At 43.4% G+C, this 18,633-nt stretch overlaps 1 protein-coding gene across 1 annotated transcript in view; it reads left to right on the top strand.

Annotated features, from left to right (window-relative positions):
* The window catches only part of VPS13B (vacuolar protein sorting 13 homolog B), a 1,100,792-nt gene extending 1,083,119 nt beyond the window's left edge, over nucleotides 1-17,673 (top strand). The window contains 5 exon segments of the mRNA XM_036759288.1: nucleotides 501-671; nucleotides 6,144-6,320; nucleotides 9,052-9,154; nucleotides 9,725-9,974; nucleotides 15,703-17,673. Of these exon segments, the coding sequence (XP_036615183.1) occupies nucleotides 501-671; nucleotides 6,144-6,320; nucleotides 9,052-9,154; nucleotides 9,725-9,974; nucleotides 15,703-15,951 (950 nt within the window). The 3' untranslated portion in view covers nucleotides 15,952-17,673.
* Nucleotides 17,674-18,633: the final 960 nt, after the last annotated feature.

The raw sequence follows: 18,633 nt of genomic DNA, 5'->3' as shown, positions 1-18,633 counted from the left end.
ATCAGGAAAAAAATCTCTCATTCGGAAAGTGGACCCATGTCTCTGCAGCCTGCCTGGGCCCAAGCAGCACAGCTCCTCTCTAGAGACCTTTCTGATCAAAGTGGGCAGGTTTTGCCCTTTGGAATTTGACCTAAATGAGGCTTTCAGAACTGACTGGTCTCAGCCAGACTATACCAATCTAAACCATGAAGGATATTCATTCCTATTAAATAACTCTCCTGGAATTGTACTTGTACAAATGACTCCTAACTTAGCCTTTCCCCGGTCTTTCTCCCCTCACCACCAAATACTAAAAAACTGCCTCTTTTCTTTATAACCTTTTAATTTGTATCTCTTTTTGTAAGCTTTATATGCCAGATGCTGTCACTTGTTGATTGTTGATCTGATTCTCCATCCTTCCCTTTAAGCAATTTAGCCCAGGAAATAAGGCATTTATCTGTTCAGCATCACTGCTCTGCCATATGAGTGTCCTGCTGACAGACATCACCTTGTGTCCGCAGGTACCCTGACATCCATCACCAACTTGGCCACAAGCCTGGCCCGGAACATGGACCGACTCTCCTTGGATGAGGAGCACTATAACCGGCAGGAGGAGTGGCGGCGTCAGCTTCCTGAGAATTTGGGAGAAGGGCTCCGGCAGGGTCTGTCCAGACTAGGCCTCAGCCTCTTGGGTAATGCCTTAGCAACTGTGATTGAGTATTCTTGGCCAGTTGTGTTCCACTACTACTACTACTACTACTACTACTACTACTACTATAACTACAACTACTACTACACACACACACACACACACACACACACACACATACATACATACATACACTCCACTCATGCCTTCTCAGGACACTTGCAGCTCCTCCTTTACCAATCAACTACAGGGACTCAAAGCATTTTATCAGCCTTAGACTCTCCCCAAAAAATGATAGAAATAAAAACAAGGCCCCAAGACTTGTCCCAGGTTACACAATGAATCACTGGGAAGATTGGAAAAAAAACAAGACTGAAACCCAGTTTCTCTATTTTTTTTTGGAGGGGGGGAAGGACGGGCAGTTGGGGTTAAGTGACTTGCCCAAGGTCACACAGCTAGTACATGTGTCAAATGTCTGGGGCCGAATTTGAACTCAGGTCCTCCTGACTCCAGGGCCGGTGCTCTACTCACTGTGCCACCCAGCTGCCCCTGAAACCCAGTTTCTCATGCCTTCCGATGGCTATTAGGCTCTAACATCCAGAGATCAGCCTGTGCTTAAGTGAGTTCTTTCTCTCTTTTCTGGGGGTTATTCGAAAGTACAAGAGCTTTGCGTTCTTTTTAGTACAAAACATGTCTTTGGCTTTCATGTGATGGTCCAAAGAAAGGAATAATTTTCCTGTAGACACAGTGAGGGTAACAGAGTCAGCCTAAGGACACTACCATATGACTGTTGACTTTCAAGTGAATTATAGGAAAACCTTATGCAACCCATTGCTCCTTCTGCACCATAGATATTGTAGATGCTTGTTTTTGTTTGAAAACCACTTGAACAAAGTGCAAATGTCGTGTAAACTTCGATGAGGAGCCTACTTTTCAAAAGACAGCCCGATCAGCCTGACTCAGCGTAATTATTGTTTGTCAAGCAGCCAGATGGTATGGGTAGAGGTGAAGATTGCTATGGATATTTCAAAATATTACAAATGTTTGAAAAGGCTTTGCTTTGGAAAAATCTATGAAAAGGAAGCTTCTGAGCTGAAATTCTGTGGAACAGGGTTTTCAAGAGTATTTTTGTTTGTCGCCCCAGCAAAGGAATTTAAAACTGTATTGCTTGGCAAGCAGCCTTGGTGTATCTGAAGGAGTATGCGGCTCACAGAGATCAAAGTGGTCCGAAGCAGCCCAGAGCCAGAGGTTAGAAAAGATGAGCCTGAGAGGACTGATTCCCTTCCTCATCTTCAGCACTCAGCACAGCTCTACAGCTTTGCAACCACAGCCCAGAAGGGGCCCCAAGAGGAAGTGGTAAAACATTACAAGTTCAGGTTAAGTTACTGGAAATTATTTAAGCAATAACATTCAATGGTGTGGGCCACTGTCATTTGATAATGCCTGGATACTAAGAAGCTAATGAACTAGGATAAAAACATTATATAAAGGGAATGGCAGCATCTTCTTTGTAAAGTAGCAGTGGCTCTCGCCATACCTCAGAGCACCAGAGGCTTAGAAGGGCTTGTTTGTGACGGGCCCATCTGAGCAGAAAGAGGTGAGGTGAGCTGAGGAGTGAATGTTTTCATTTGTGTGCTAGGGGATTAAGTGTCTATGGCTCAAAGGAGTGGTAATGAGGCTAAACCATGATATTTTTGAAGCATTTTATCCTAATTTTCATCATTCATTTATGCATGTATTCAAGCATCTATTAAGTGCCTACTATCTGCCAGGGGTGTAGTTTTTAATACCTATCATGCTTAATACCCGTCAGCAACTCCAACCTTATCAGCAAATGGAAGCCCAAGTAGGCTCTAGCTCCACAGTGGTGGTAGGATCAAGATTGGATCAAGATCGAATGCTTGGCTTTCAGGCACAGACTAAATGTGTCATTTCCTCCTGGGCCCAACATCCCATCCCTCCACTTAATTTGAAATGCTTCGTATTCTGCTACATGTTAAAAATAAGGCCTCTCTTCAGCACTGTTGATGATGGGGAACAGTGAATCAACCACTAAAAATATATTGAATGCTACTTTAGGCTAGAAAACTCCAAGGGAATCCAGAAGTCTTCTTGACCCGCCTTAGCAGTCTTTACTGTAGTCTTTGTTCCTCATTATTCCATACCCCAAAGCATCAAAGAACATGCTATCTTGCTCTTTCAGAGGTTTCCACTGGTATTTTCAGAATGCTGGTCCTATGTCTGTGGCATTAATAAGAATAAAAGTGAGCATTCTGCATCTCCTGAATATCTGCATGTTCTCTAGTTGGAATGATAAGGTTTGGAATGTATGACATTCTATTGGGAATGCTAGTTGGGTACCAGCAGGCTCCAGAATCCTAATGCCAGGGGCATTTCTAGAGTTTTCATGCTTTCTGGGGCCCTAGAGCATATGTCCAGACTAAGACAGGTAAGGGTGGTCTGATCCAAAGCCATTTTCACAGCTCTAAGCCTAGAGAGACAGTTTGCTGTAGTGGAAAGAACATGAAACTTGAAGTCAAAAAACCTGAGTTTGAAGCCTGGTTTTACCACTAACTAGCTGCGTGGTGATGAGCAAATTACTTAATCTCTCTGAGCCTGTTACTATAAAACCTGAATAAGAGTATGTACTTCACAGGGTTGACATGAGGACCAAGCAAGATAAAGTTTTTTAAATGTTCTGCAGTTTCTGTGGTGCTACATATGTGTTGTTATTCATGAACATGAATATGCTATTATTACTGAACAATTGGTCTATTTCTATTAGTCCTGGATTCCAGTCCATTTGTGAAAGGATGCTGCTTTGGTCCAGAGCAGCTGCTGTTTACCAGCCTCTGAGAGGCCTATGAACCTGTCTGGGAGTCCTCTGGATCTGTATACACAGTATTTGCCCCTGGGTTCCGAGGGATACAGGCCAGGGCACAGAGGGAACCAAGGCTGATAATGTTATCCAACTCAAACTCCATCATCTCGCACTTGGTGATGCCCATTGCTTTTCTGGCGGGCACCATCATACAGGCAACAAGGTAGCCTATAAGTGTAAGAAGACTCAAGTGGAAAGAAGAAGGAAGTTTGCATGGGTTAAGAAGGCATAAAACCCCTGTAAAGGCTTTAAAGGCAGGAAGTGTACATTTGACTTGAAATCCTAGGTTCCAGGTTCTAGTCTGAGCACTGCTACGTTAAAGCTATGAGTTTCTAGGCAAGTTGTCTATCCCTTTGGGGGTCTGTGATAATCTTGGAATAATTAATCTGGAATTCTTACCAGTTGTTATTACAGATTATATTATTTAATCGTATAATTTTATTATTAAATTAAACATAGATCTTTATTTTGGCTATTCTTTGTGAAAAACAGTCATAGCTCTTTAACATGCCAGGCCTAACTCATTCCAGTGACACAAGAACTGTTTATGGCTTTGGTTATCCTCAGAGTAGGGCTTCAATGTCTAGTTTCTTAAATGCTAACAGGTATTCAAAGTGAAACTTTTCTTTGATCTTCCGTTTTCTTCAGCCACTGACTACAGTGAAGGCTGTCATTACCATAGTTTCAATAAACTATTTCAATATCCAGAAAAGTAGAAAGACTCAAAATTATGGCAAAACGTAACTGAGATGCTCTCCATGCAAGAATGAGCTGCCAAATCACATGCCTTCTAGTTAACACAGAGAGCACTTTGTGAATATAAAGGTGGCGCCATCACACACTCTGACTTCTTATTGATTACCAGTCAGGTATTCACCCTTTCCTTGGCACAGAATGTGTATAACACACTATTGAATTGAGGGCCCAATGGATAATATGCAAACAAAGCCTGACGCTGCAGTCATAGCCTGCCTACCATGACCTGGAAAGAGTTAGACCTCTTAGGAGAATGTACAGATGTTTATTCCCCTATTAAGCATCATCTGGCTCAGTCCTACAATAGCAAATTATTTACGTTGCTTTTATATACTCACACTCCTCTCTAAAATAATAAGAAATAAAAAATGATTCCCAAAAACTTGTGCTGCGCTCCAGGAATTTCTCTGCTGGAGTTGGGCCCGTAGGAGACTGTGACCACATGGAGATGGCTGTGATTTGACAAAACAAGGGCAAGGAGCGCTTTCCTTGGCGGGTGCTTTACACATAAAAAGGGAAACCGGACGAAGAGAGCTTTCTACATGTAGGGCTGGGGGCAGGAAAAGAGAAGTCCCATGAAGAGAGCTCCCTGGAGGGCTGGTGGAGGGCCTCCGAGGGGCCTCTGGGCAGAAGCTGGAAGAAGAGGCACCTAACTGAGATGGGATGATTCTGTACTACTTATCGTACTGAGATGTTACACACATTGACATTTCTACAAGGGATGTTTTCTATTCTCGTTAGTCGAAGCAGATTTGTGTTGACAATAGGAAACTGTCAAAAATTACTAGGAGACTGTTTTCTTATCCACAGTGAATATCAAGGAAAAATTTTACTGGAAATTGACTGCTGGTCAGGCCTTTGTGTTTCCCAACTAAAGAAAAACATGAGCTCGGAGAGGCTTTAATTAACCTTAAAAAACCAAAACTGGGAAGTACCTTCTTTCTGTAATGATATCCAAGTATATATTCAGAAAGTTACTATTATTATTATACACAAAGATATAAAGAGTGGTCACCAATACTTCTCCAGCCACTAAAACTAATGGATAGACTATATTGTAAGGGCTTTAAGTGAAAGAAAAGAAAGAATTTTCTGAGTGGTGGTTGGTAAATGCTGGTGTGGTAGAGCTCTGAAATGTTTTAAAAATAGGTTCAATTCTTGTTTACCCAGTATGGTTCAAATACTGTGTTTCCTAACTAATTGCCAGGCTTGCAATGAATGACTCCTTAAAGCCCCATCCTAACCCCAAAACCATTCCAAGGAATGAAGATAGCATTGGACTTGGAGTCCAAAGGCCTGGATTCAGGTCTTGTTTCTGGCACTCACTACTACACTGAATGTTCCTGTGACTGTGGGCAAGTCATTCCATCTCTCTGGGGCTCAGTTTCCTCATCTATAAAGTGGGACTAATGAGTAATACTTGCAGTCCCTGCCTCCTGGAGTGGTTGTGTTTGCCTTAAAGCACTACACAGATATGAGTCATTACTGGAAAGAACAAACCATCCTAACAGGCATCTTCCTAGCTCTGCTTCCAAAACAAAGTAGCCTAATTGCATGGAAGGGGTGGGGGTTGTGTTTGACAGAGGGGCTTGTCAGTGGGGACCACTATCCTTTTTGTTGGACTGGGAACTGAACTCCAGTGTGTTAGATTGCTGTGGGCTAAACCCTCTTGGAGAGTTAGATCATTGTGAAGGAGACAGTAAAAGTTTAACTTAAACAAAGCCAAAATTGTGTTCAGATCATTGGTATAGTGAAGGACTTACAATGAGGGTGGAGTTCTGTTTTCAATCCAAATAAAACCATGTTCCAGATTTAAGGTTTTCTTCTGGTCCAGGGATTTAAATCCTCATTAATTATTGGTGATTTTTGTTGTTCCAGGTGCAATTGCTGGTATTGTAGACCAGCCAATGCAGAACTTTCAGAAAACATCCGAGGCCCAGGCATCAGCCGGCCATAAGGCCAAAGGCGTTATCTCCGGTGTGGGTAAAGGAATCATGGGGGTGTTCACTAAGCCCATCGGAGGAGCAGCGGAGCTAGTGTCGCAGACTGGCTACGGTAAGTTCTACTTGAGATTATTGGCAGTCCTGTGCCTCAGAAGGAGAATGGCTGGTGTCGTGAAGCAAGCACTGCACTTGAAGTTGAAAAGCCCAGGTGCGAATCCTGGCTCTGCCACTGAAAAGCCATATGGCCTTTACTTCCCTAAGCCTCAGTCTCCTTCTCTATGACATGAGGGGATTGGAATAGATGCCCTCCCCCACCCCTCACATTCTATGATTTTCTCCTGAAACATAAAGTTCCAGTTGACTTGAAACCATTCACATGCAGAAAAATTACAAGTAAACAGATGCACAGGGGCTGCCTTTCTCTCTGTTTCACCTCATCACACTGACTTGAACGAAGATGTTTTAGTTTCATGGAATCCCAAAGAAGTAGAATTACACTCTCTATAAAATCCTTTTGTAGATCCAGGCAATCAATTAGTGATTTCAGCCTACATGCCGCTGTCGAAGCGTTTTATGAGCCACTAAAAGCCTGCTCTTTTATCAGAAGTAACCAGGAAGAGGCATGTGTGTGCCACACGCGCCCACAAGCACCCCACCCCGTATATTAGGGGGGAGATTGGCGCTTCGGTTAAAAAGAAGTGTTACAGCAGAAAAAAGAATGATGGTTTCTTCCAATGGGAAATTTGAAAGCAAAAGTGGGTTATGGGCAGGCAGGAAGACCCCTTGGAATTCCAGGGTTTCCTGAGAGGGAATTGGCCCAGTGTATGTGGGCTCTGATTTTAGAAGATGCTCTGACCTGAGAAGTGCCTGTGAGGGGAAGAATCCCTAGCCTGGACCACACCCTCCCTGCAGACCTCTAGTGCTCGGAGCTAGATATGAAGAGTGTTCATGCACATTATTCTGCTTACAGAAACCTCTTTTGCAGAATAGGGGATAGGAACAGGAATTTGGCCTATGATTTCATTAGTAAAGGAAATTCCTGGGTGAGGAAAATTCCTCTACCACGGAAGGTCGTCACTGTCTCTGCAGCCTAGAGTCTCATTGAGTTTCTTAGGGTGCTGAGAGGTGGTGACCAGCTCAAGATCCCAGAGCCAGTACACTCAAACTCAGAGTCTTTCTGGCTTTCAAGCTGGTTCTCTGTCCTCTAGGCCTTTCTGCTTCTGCTTCCCAGAACAAGTAAAACAGAGAACTCAGAATGGTGTTCCAGAAAAAAGAAAAGTGGTTAAGGCTGTTCACATTTAGAATATCCCAGGGATTTCATATAAAGTATCCCCACTCTCCATTCCTATCTTAAATTTTGAATAAAATTCTCAATGAGAGCACTTTAGAGTTACTTTTAATCATTGTGACGTTTTTTACCTTAATTGTTTAAATGCTAGTGGCAATGCAGTCAACCACGATTTAAGAGATATTTCCAGGCTGTGGGAATCTTCTCCTGCTTGTCTGATGTTCTTCAGGTAGACATACCCTGCACACTTCATCAGGTCGTAAAGAACACTGGACACATTTCACCACAACTCATCACAAATCTCAAATAGATCTGACTCAAGCTAGTCAAACATAAAAATACATCTCCATGATATGTGATGAGCAAGAAATGAATATACAACAGTTAGATGAACTCTCGGAACTGGGATTATGTCTGAGAGAATCCTCGGGGGGAGTTGGGAGGGACCACACAGAAATCAACATGTGGTCTCTTCTAGGAATTCCCCTCCCTTCTTCCTCCTTCACTCCTTCCTTTTCCTCTTTCTCACACTCTCTCCATCTGTAAATGACAGTTTTGGTCACACAGCAACAGACAACACTCTGTGAGTAAGATCACAACTGGAACACTGCTCTTAAGGATTACCAGCAACACAGACACTAAAAGTTAAACTCTGTTTTCATATGCTTTAGTGAAAATAGCATTCCTTTCAGTATGGAGGTTTCCCCAGATCGTTGGGCTGTGGCGCTTCCTCAGCTGCCTTCCTTTGAACAGTTCTGTACCTCACTGGGTATTTCCCAGGCCTACCTTATAGGAGGCAAACATCTCCAAGAGTGTCACGTGGCTTCTCTGGGCTTCCATCATTCTTGTAAATTTTTTATTATAGCACTGAAGTTTTTACAAACCACTAACTCTCAGCCTAATGACTAAGCCTCCTTTATAAACATTTCCAAGCCTTCCGCAAGCACACATGCTGTACCATCTTCAGTCCTGAAAAGCTTATTTGGAGACCTGTGGAGCTACTTCGTGTAGCCTTCACTCAGTGCTGGCACTAAGAAGAGCTCCTAATAAACCAGATGCCCCAAGTGGTCTCATAAATGTATATGGAGCCATGTTTAACAGCTGGATTAAGTCACTCAACATTTAAATACAGTATCTAGGCAAACTGTGTGTGTTGTGTTTTTTTATTATTGTTTTACCAACCATGACACAGATATGGAAGTATTTTAATATTAGGCAGGAAAGTTAGCAGTCTTGACGTTTCTACATAAATTGTAAATGATGTGTATGATTCTCTTCAGGAATGATCACCCTCAAGAGCATTGTCCTTCCTCTAATTACTAGAATGTGCCTGGATTTTAGGACATTCATATTTTAGTTTGTAGCTAATGCAAGATCACGAGGGTTAAGTGCATTGTAATGTTTAATGGATTATCTATACCCTCGCCTCCAAAGATGTGACATCATTTTGGATCTGTACTATTTTATGGCCTGCTCTAAACAGATGACATCACTGTAACATGTAACTGTTTTCCAGAAAACAACCAGTCAGACTCTTTTCTTTCTCTCACCACAGGTATTTTACACGGAGCTGGCCTTTCTCAGCTTCCCCAGCAACGCTATTATCCAAGAGATCAGCACACTGACCAGGCTCCAAATAGCCATGTCAAATACGTCTGGTAAAATTATTTAGACACTTGCTCATTTTTACATTCACATTGTTTGTTAATAGGTCCTGGCTTGCTGACCAGCTAACAGGCCGCTTCTCCTGGAGAGCAGGGGAGAGCAGGGTTTTCAGGCATCTGAAACAGAGAGGTCTTCCAGTGGACCAGGGAAAGGAGACTGCTGCCCCTCTAGACTCAGGCCGTAAAGCTAATCTGTCCCTTTCACCATTTGGTGAAGAAAAGAATATGTCTTTGAAAAACCCTGGTCCAGAAGATAGCCCTTCCCCTGTAATTGGGATCAAAACCAACTTCCCAAGGGGTATTTTTCCAGTGAAAAGAGAAAACTACTGACTAATAGAGGCAGAAATCTGTGCCCAGGAGAAGTCAGTCTGACACAGATCATCTCTGTTCATGAGTTTCACAGCTGGGGGTTAAAGCAGGCAGAAATCAGCATTCAGAATGGAGTGGCCATTTCTAAGGGAAGAGTGAAAAAGGTTGAGTCCTGAAAGTTGGATGGCAGAAAGCGTAAGTAATTTTCTTTTACAATCTTGTGCTTCCAATATCATTTTCATCCTTTTTAAATAGGAAAATGCTGCAGTCACTGGGGAGGCCAGAAGTCCACATGACCTTGGATGTAGTTCTTGTGAGTGGCTCAGGCCAGGAACACGAAGGATGCTTGCTTTTAACATCAGAAGTGCTCTTTGTCGTCAGTGTGAGTGAAGACACACAGCAGCAAGCCTTTCCCATCACCGAGGTTGACTGTGTCCAAGGTGTCGAGCAGAAAAACCTTCTAAAGGTGCAGCTCAGGCAGCCCAGAGTGACCTGTGACATAGAGGTGAATATTCCGCTTTGCTTTTACATACAAACAATGTAGTGAGTGCTCCATCTTCCGTGGAGCTGGGCAGGGCTGAACTGAGTCCTCAGGTCTGATTCCTATGACCTAGACAAGGATGTTTGCCATTTGTGAGTGTGAAGTCCCCTTTTATTCCTCCTTGACCCTCATCTGCAATTGAGGCAGACTTGGTGAGAGGAGGGAAGGTGGTGGTGGTGACAAAAGTGTTGTGAAGGGCCCATCCCAGATGCCCAGCTGCAGCCTCCCTAACCCTGCCCAGTAATAGGCAAAAAGGAGGTTCACAGCCTAGGACTCCAGGCAGCTGGGATCAGACAGTCTTGTCTACACTTGGGTGTGCTAAAATGGGCAGGGTGGAGCTATTGCAGGTGAGAGCTGGAGCTATGTGTCATCTCCAAGACATTTATAAAAATTTAAAAATGATGGCAAAAAGTCAGCCCTCCAGCAGGCTCTGTGCATTGTTAGCTGCTGCGCCCTCCAAGAGAAGAATTTCTCCTGCCTGTGTCTCTTCTCTTGCCCATATCAGAGATAAACGAGGGAGCAAAAAGAACACTGGATCTGGAGGAGGAGGACCTAAGGCCAAACCTACATCTGCCACTTATAGGCTACAGAACTTTCGACAAATCCTTTCACTTTTCTGGGACTCATGTCCATTTCCAGATTCTGTCCAAGGTCCCTCCTTATGGGCTAGGGCCCTCCAAGCTATGTGCAAGAAGACTCTGGTGCTTGTTGTAGGTGGTCTGGAGCGGAGGGTGTGTTTCTGTTTCTCCTCTCTCTCCTGTGTATGAGTTCGGTGAGGACCATTATCAGTGCCCTCATGGCTGAAAAGGTGTAAAACCAGAGCAAACCATGGCTGTGGAGTCCTTAAGGTTCAGTAGAACACAGAATGAAGCTGTCAAACCAGCAGGATTGCCCCTTTTTCTTCCTCCTTCCATCACATTCCAGGGGTCAAAATATTGTTGAGAAACATAAATGCCAGGTACTGTTTCCTTTCTAGCCAGCCTCTTTGTGCTCTTTCCTTTGGTTGAGAATTTTTCTGGGTCACCTTCATCTGCCTGACCGATCAATAGATGATAGCTGTTGGATGCCCATGGGATGCATAGTACTAAGTCTTTTGGGAAGATGAGGTGAGCAGTGACCTGAGGATATACCTTGCCCTGGCGTGAACAACCCTAGAAAGTTGCTCTCTGCCCCTCCCAGCTGAACTTCTACTCTTTTAGGGGGCATCGGCATCCAACCCCAATCTGATCCTATGAACGAGGCATTCTTTGAGCCCAACTTCACATTAGCTTCTTACCCAACCAAAAATAGGTGGCTGCTGCTAACAAGCTGGCACCTGCTTTCCTAAGTCACGGTAACTCTGAATGGCCACTAGTCTTCAGAGAAAACAACATAGTGCTGTCTTCTGGAAATCATTTGATAATCATCCTAGTATTAGAGACTGCTTCTCTCATACCACTGTTTGGGGTAGAGTTATCTGAGAAGATGGAAGTAAGCCAATGACAGCAACTTCTAGATTTCTTTAGTTTCCTGGATCACAATCAGTCAGGCTTTAAACCGTGGCTTGGCATCAAGACCACATTGCTGTTTTGAGTTGATGACTTTCTGGGGATAAACAGAGGTCATATGTCCAAGCTGACTTTATTCGATCTGCCAAAACCGTTAGGTGCAGTTGACAATAGAGGAGTGCTGATTTGGCTTCAGGGCTTGGCAGGGGGAAATAACATTGTCTTCAAGTGACTCCCCTTAGTGCTTAATGAGAAGTCTCAGAGGACTTGCTGGGTAATTGTGACTGTTCTTCTCAATTGTTTGGGAAACACCATGCTCAGGCTTTTGGGACTGACTGGAGATTCATCATTTGACATTGACCGAGTGATCTCTACACCCCTCAAATTAGATCTTCCTCTTTCTCCTTTCCTAGATGGGGTAGGAACTGAGGGAGTCACCTTTACTGGAGGGGAATCAGATTAAAGAAGGGTCTGGTTTTTTGAGGATCAAAGAAGATGACAGCTTTAACTACCACCCCTGAAAGCTGCCAAAAGCTAGTAGAGGCCTCATTATCACTCAGCATGACTTACTTTAGAAACACTTGACTTGGTATGGTGGAAGAGACTGGAGTCTGAGGGCCCAGCTTCGAATCTTTCTTTGACCACTTAATACTTTTGCAAACCAAAGCAGGTCCCTCCCTTCTCTGGGCCTCTTTCCTCATCTGTAAGATGAGGGGGCTAAAACTAGGATCTAAAACTCACTCTAAGGGGCAGCTAAGTGGTGCAGTGAGTAGAGCACCGGCCCTGGAGTCAGGAGGACCTGAGTTCAAATCCGGCCTCAGACGCTTGACACATGTACTAGCTGTGACCTTGGGCAAGTCACTTAACCCCAATTGCCCTGCAAAAACAACAACAACAACAACAAAAATGTATTAAAACTCCCTCTAGAATCCCATGATTCTGGCCTCTCATTGGTTGATCTACTTATGCAACAAGCACTTATTAGGCACCTACTACATGCAGACACTGAACTGGGTGCTGGGGATATCCTCAAAGAGATACATTCTACTGTGGGGAAACAATATATATAAAGAAAACACAAACTAGAAACAATATAAACAAGGTAATTACTAGGCATGGAGCAAGTACTAGCTACTGAAAGGAGAAGGAGAAGGAGGAGGTCTTGTATAGCAGACAGCACTTGAGCTCAACCTTGAAGGAAACGAGGAATTTAGAACATTCCAGTCCCAGGGCCGGCCTCTGAAAAGACGTAACTGCAGAAGGTGGGCAGAGAGCAACTTTCTGGGAGCTAGCTCTTGTTCAGTACAGGGCAGGGCTTTGAAAAGAGAACATCAGGGCCACTTTAGGCCTTTTCCAGGGTTGCTGCTTTAGGTCACTGCCCGCTTCATCTTCCCAAAGTATTTCACTTAGTGCCGTGTCTCCTCTGGGCATCTGTAACTGAAATAGCTAGTTCATGAAGGACAGCAGTGTACAAGCAATCCTGAGAGTGTAGACTGAGACTCAGCTTGTAGAGGGCTTTCAATTCTGAACCAAGGAGTTTGTATTTTAACCTGTGTTGTGAAAGAGCCAACAATGATGCTTTGTAAGCATGGGGGTGGCATGGCCAGATCCTTAGAAATAGACAGAAGAGAGTGGATGCGAAAGAAGCGAGACGGGAGGCAGGCAGAGGGGGTAAGGGCCTGAATTAGAGCGATTGGTGGTCATGGGAGTGGAAAGAGAAGACAGTCGAGAGATGCTATGGATGCAGAATCAACAAAACTTGGCACCCAGTCAGTTGTGAGGGTGAGAAAGAGGGAACCGTTTCAGAGGAAAGAGGTTGAGCTCGGCTTTGTACATGTTGAGTAGGAAAGGAATATTCCCCCATCCAGCAGAGGTCAGCACTTGGGGATATGGGACAGGGCTGGAGGGAAATGGGGTCGGGAGAGGATGGCCTGGAGCTTAAGATAATGGAATCTCTTGGAGTTGGTAAAATCACCAAGAGACAAAATGTAGAACAAAGAGAAGAGGTCCAGGATGGAGCCTTGAGGGACAGCTGTGCATAAGGGTTGGGACATGGGTGAGGCCCCAGCAAAGGAGACCGAGAAGAACCAGGAGATGGCAGGGCCATGAGCACCCAGGAAGGAGAGAGTGTGGATGAGGATCTTGTGCTCTGTGTGTAGATTAAGGCCTGACTGGCAGAATCGGGCTCTCCAGGGAGGCAGTCTCCATCCTGGCATGACACAGAAATAGAAGAAGGTGTGCTAAAGTCACCCACCTCTGGTCACCTCATTTTCTCGCTTCCCTTGTTTCTGCTTCCATCTTCCTTCACTTGAGAATCCAAAGAAAAGAAGTGGAAATGGCACATTACATTTCATACCATTAACTAAGTCACCTCTATCTTCTCTGAGCCCACACCCACAACTCCACCTCTTTCCCCTGTGGAGAAAAATCCTGAGCAACAGAATAAAGTACTCATTTTTCTGTAAGAGCCTAAGCTTCAGTCTCCTGATATCTTGCTTCTGTGCAGACCTTTGCTCTGCCTTATACCCTGCAGCCTTGCTATGGCACATCTATCTTGGCTCCCACACCAGCGGGTCAGGCTAGAGTGTGCCATGTACCCTGCTTCCTCCCATCTTCTGCTTCCAGGAAAACAAGAACTTTCATCTCAGGCCTATTCAGAGTGAGGTGAGGCTTCTTCTGCTCTATCCCTTTTTACTTAGATGCTGTAAAACCAAGCTTCCCTTGGATTTTGGAAGGAATTAATTTGCAGATGACATCGTCTAGCAGATTCAAATGTGGAACAAGATTTTCTTCAAAGCAACCCTGACTTTTCTTGGTCAGAGGTGCCATTTTTAGGGTAACAATTGCTTAATGTGCCCAGCATACCACTGATATCTCCTACAAAAGACTCCAAATGAGTCAGGAGGAGCAATTTATTCATTGGCTCAGTCCCTTTCACAACACAGGGTTTTCCTGTGCTGCTGTTCAGGAGAAGCAATTATCCCTTGAGTCCACCCTGCCGTGCCCACCATCTGAAGGCTGACCCCATTCCATTTGATGAGCAACAGCTCTCCTCTGCTACAGTCAGTGGAGGTGTCTTGTGCCTTGATTGTTTTACACCAGACTAAAATGAGGGACAGGAATTGTATTACAATTACGAAGGTCCTTATTAATGTCATCTAGTATGCGATGTAGTCCAGTCTTTAGTACTTGGTAATGTAGACTAGCGTGTCCCTCCTCCTTTCACCTCTCTGCAGGGTCTAGACTCCTCTTGTATGGGTCGTTTTTTTTCTGTTTTGCACTTCTGTAAAATATGCCTAAATTCCAGAGGGCACAGTTGTTGGGGTTTTGTTTAACAAACTGCAAGGCCATCCTCATCATTCCTTAGCTATTTGGATCCTCCATATTTAAAGTCATGTGAACATAGATAATTATCCTAGTGGTCTACACTGGAAGCTTCCCAGGCCACTCTTCTACACACTATGGCTATTGTATTAGGCTGGGAAAAAATCACTTATGGCCCTAGTTATCTTCCCAGAAAATCTAATAGAATCAGCCCAGGTAGCATCATGGTTCCTCAACTTCAGCTTCTTTGAAGATGGTCCAGACTTTTATGAACCATAAATGTACTTTGCATTCTCCCTCTTTTTTCTTCATAAAAATTTCCTCTTGCTCTGCCCAGTATTACTATTTTTTCTGGCTTTAAAGACTAATATTTATAAAAACAGAAAATGTTAGAGTTTGGTATTTATTTTTAAAGTTTCTGTCCAAAGCCACTGTTTTGAAAATGGTTGAGAGTTCCCTGCACCTTTTGTCAGACTGGAATCGTTCTGAACAAGCTGAGTCCTGAGTTAATAAGACCAATCAATCTTGAACGAAGTAAGCAGAGTGAAGATGTCTTTCTCCATTGTCCTTGGGCTCACTGGTGAAAGCAGCAGCAGATGTTTTAATGCAGTTAATGAGGAAAATGTGAGCAAACTGTCAGATGCAAACATGACAAGCTTTATTCGACTTCAGCTGCTCCCACTAAGATTGAAGACTGTTCCCAACACAGAGCTTTCCCTCTTCTAATGGGGAGGGTGCCACTGTGGCCTTATCGCAGGGGAAAAAAAAAAAAACAAACTTTTCCTTGCTTTAGATAAATGGCAAAGAGGCCTTAGCCCCTAGTAGCCTTTTCATGGGAGGAAGCTCATGGGCATTAATGGTTCTTTATTTTTTTATTCTAGGTGGATGGTGCCAGAGAAAGGCTGTCTGAACAGCAGTACAACAGACTTGTGGACTACATCACAAAAACATCATACCATCTTGCCCCAACTTCTACTTCCATGCAGACACCATGTCCTGTGGTGGCCGTGGAGCCCCTTCCTTCCACGGTGAAAACGTATCATTATCTGGTGGATCCAAGTTTTGCTCACGTCTTTATTAGCAAGTTCATTATGGTGAAGAACAAAGCCCTGCGGAAGGGCTTTCCCTGAGTCCTAATGTGATGGAGGGAGAGACACCTAGTCAGGCATCTACCGTTTTTTAAAAAGAAATGAATCCTGTTTTATAACTATGTGATATAGAACCAAGATGTTAATAGTAGCCTCAGTCATTCTGGAAACTCTTCTGAAATCACTGCAAGAGGAGCCTTAAATCTGGTTCTGCTCCCCCTGCCCCTCCCCCGGTCACCCGCGGCCAAGGCCCTCTCCCCACATGCGCGCACACACACGCGCGCGCACACACACACACACACACACACCACAGTGCTATTTACAACTACAAAAGTAACAACTTTAGAATGAGGGCCCCCTTTCCCTTAGAGGAGATGACAACAGGAATCCTGCACACAGTAGTATTGTCATCAGACATTATATAACTCCATTTGCAAAAGTTTCCATAGTAATTCAAGATTTATAACTGCTCCTTCAAAGACAGAATGTGGTCAGACTGGAGAGCCACTAGCTCAGCACTTCATTCCCAGCTCCAATATTGCTGAGCTAATAATAAGCCCATGAGCCAGTCCCATAACCTGTCCGTGCCTCAGTGCCCCTGTGTGTCCAGGCAGGGTCAGAATGATTTGTGGGGCTACTTAGCCCCTTCAGTGAAGCAGTACACAAGTGCCAAGTGTTCTAATAAGTTGCTCAGAGCTTAGTCGTGTTTCACCCACTGACTCTGAAACGGTTGATGTGGCTCCTTTAGTGACAGCTGCTAGTTAGCACCTCCCTAGCTTCAAAATGGCCTCATTTAATTGAAACTTTGTAGAGCATTTGAGTTGATTAGGACCCTGTGTGTTTTGGAAAATAAGCTGGAAGCTGCACTGTTTGTGTTTTAAGTATCTATGTATAGTTGTCATGACCATTTTTTCCCTTCATCTGAAAAGCCTCAACTTTGCCCAGATAGATGAACTGTTAATCTTTGTTGGAAGAAACAATGGTTTTACAGATCAACAGGGTTCAGGTAGGTTTCTTTGTCACCATAAACCACATTTCAGGATCTGGAACTCCCTTTGTAGATGCCCTGCCAAAGGAATTAATGGAGGGATTTCTAATGCCATGTTGAGGTCAAGAGAAGTTAGAAGGCCTGTCATTAATTCTCAAAGTGACCTAAATCCAGTGAGCCCCTTCAGCTGAGCAGGCAAGAATGAAGGAAATTATAAAAACATTCCCAGCACAGATTCCAATTGAGTTTTTTACCCAGTTTCCAGAATGTCCATTTTCATTTCTGAATAGCTTTTGTTGAAAAATGTGGCTTCAGTTATCTTAGACCTGAGATTTGCTAGCCTGTAGTCTAGGGAGGCTACATAATATTAAATGTTTGGCAGTTTCTCACAAACTTAGGAGGTCATATACCTACAACTAGGAAACACTATGAAAATGCACATTGAAGTCTTTATCTAAAGGCTACATTTTGCTGGACTTTTCAAGAACATGAACACAGCTGTTTCTGAAAACCAAGATTGTATGTATAGTTTTTTCAAAGAAATGTTAAGCTTCAAATTTGTGCTGAATGTGAAATGGTCCATCCATTTATGAAAGTAACTTGTCTTGCAGTGTGACAGTTTTGTCATTTGACCTGAAGGGCAACTATTAAGAAGATGTAAATATGTATTCATTCCTGAATATTTCATGGCACACAATTTAATACTGCTCATTTTACAAATTGCTTCCATAAATTGTAATATAAGAATTGTTTAAAATAAAAGTATTCCTAGATGATTTGGTGACTTACTATATGTGAAATATATATTACAAACATTAGGGTGTTTCATACTTCAAATATGCCACAATAGCTGGTGTTTAATGTAGCCCATAATAACTCATTTTCTTGTGACTAAAGCAGAATTACTATACTTGTATTTCTGAAGTATTTTAATGATCTTCGTTGGAGAAAAGCATTAACAAACAAAATATCTATCATAATAGATGTCTTATCAATATCTGATTGGAGTAGGAATTGACAACTAGTAAACTCTAAACTGATGCCTCGGTTTCCTTGCTGCTTGTTCATCCATATCTCAACCCCTAACCATGAAAGCCCCCCAAATGTTGTCCTGGACACACTTCTCTTTTTGTTCTATACTATCCAACTTAGTGACCTCAGCATCTATCTCCCATGTATTAATTTTGTACATTATTCCTAGATCTAAATATCCAGCCTGAATCATTGCTGAGATAGTCTCCCATCTCCAACTGCCTCATGGACAACTCAAACTGGATGTTTGATCTAGCAGGTATGTAGCAGGGAGAGACTATTCCACATTGCCACCCACCTGCTAGATACTTCCACCTGCAAGTCTCCTTGACATCTCAAACTCAGTATGTACAAGACAAAAATCATCATTTCCCCCATACTTGCCCCTCTATTTATGTTGAGAGCTCTTCTGTGGTCCCAGTTACTCATACTCGTTAGTCCCTCCTCTTCTTTCACCCATTCAGTCTTACCAAGTTTTATTGATTCTACCTCCATAGCCTTACTCTATAAGGAGAGTGGGAGTGTAGGAGGGGGGATGGAGAATACTGAGGTCCTTATGCTTCCCTCCCGTTCTCTCCATTCATTAGGCTAACACCCTAATTCACACCATCATTTCTCACCTAGAATACTTACTTCTCTAGTTTCCCAATCGATCCCTCTGCTTTCTAAGTCTCCCTTCTTTCCAATCCAGTCTCCATACAATT

Source organism: Trichosurus vulpecula, chromosome 1, assembly GCF_011100635.1.
Source record: "Trichosurus vulpecula isolate mTriVul1 chromosome 1, mTriVul1.pri, whole genome shotgun sequence".
In the NCBI taxonomy this organism is placed as follows: domain Eukaryota; kingdom Metazoa; phylum Chordata; class Mammalia; order Diprotodontia; family Phalangeridae; genus Trichosurus; species Trichosurus vulpecula.
This window is presented reverse-complemented; position numbering and strand designations above follow the sequence as displayed.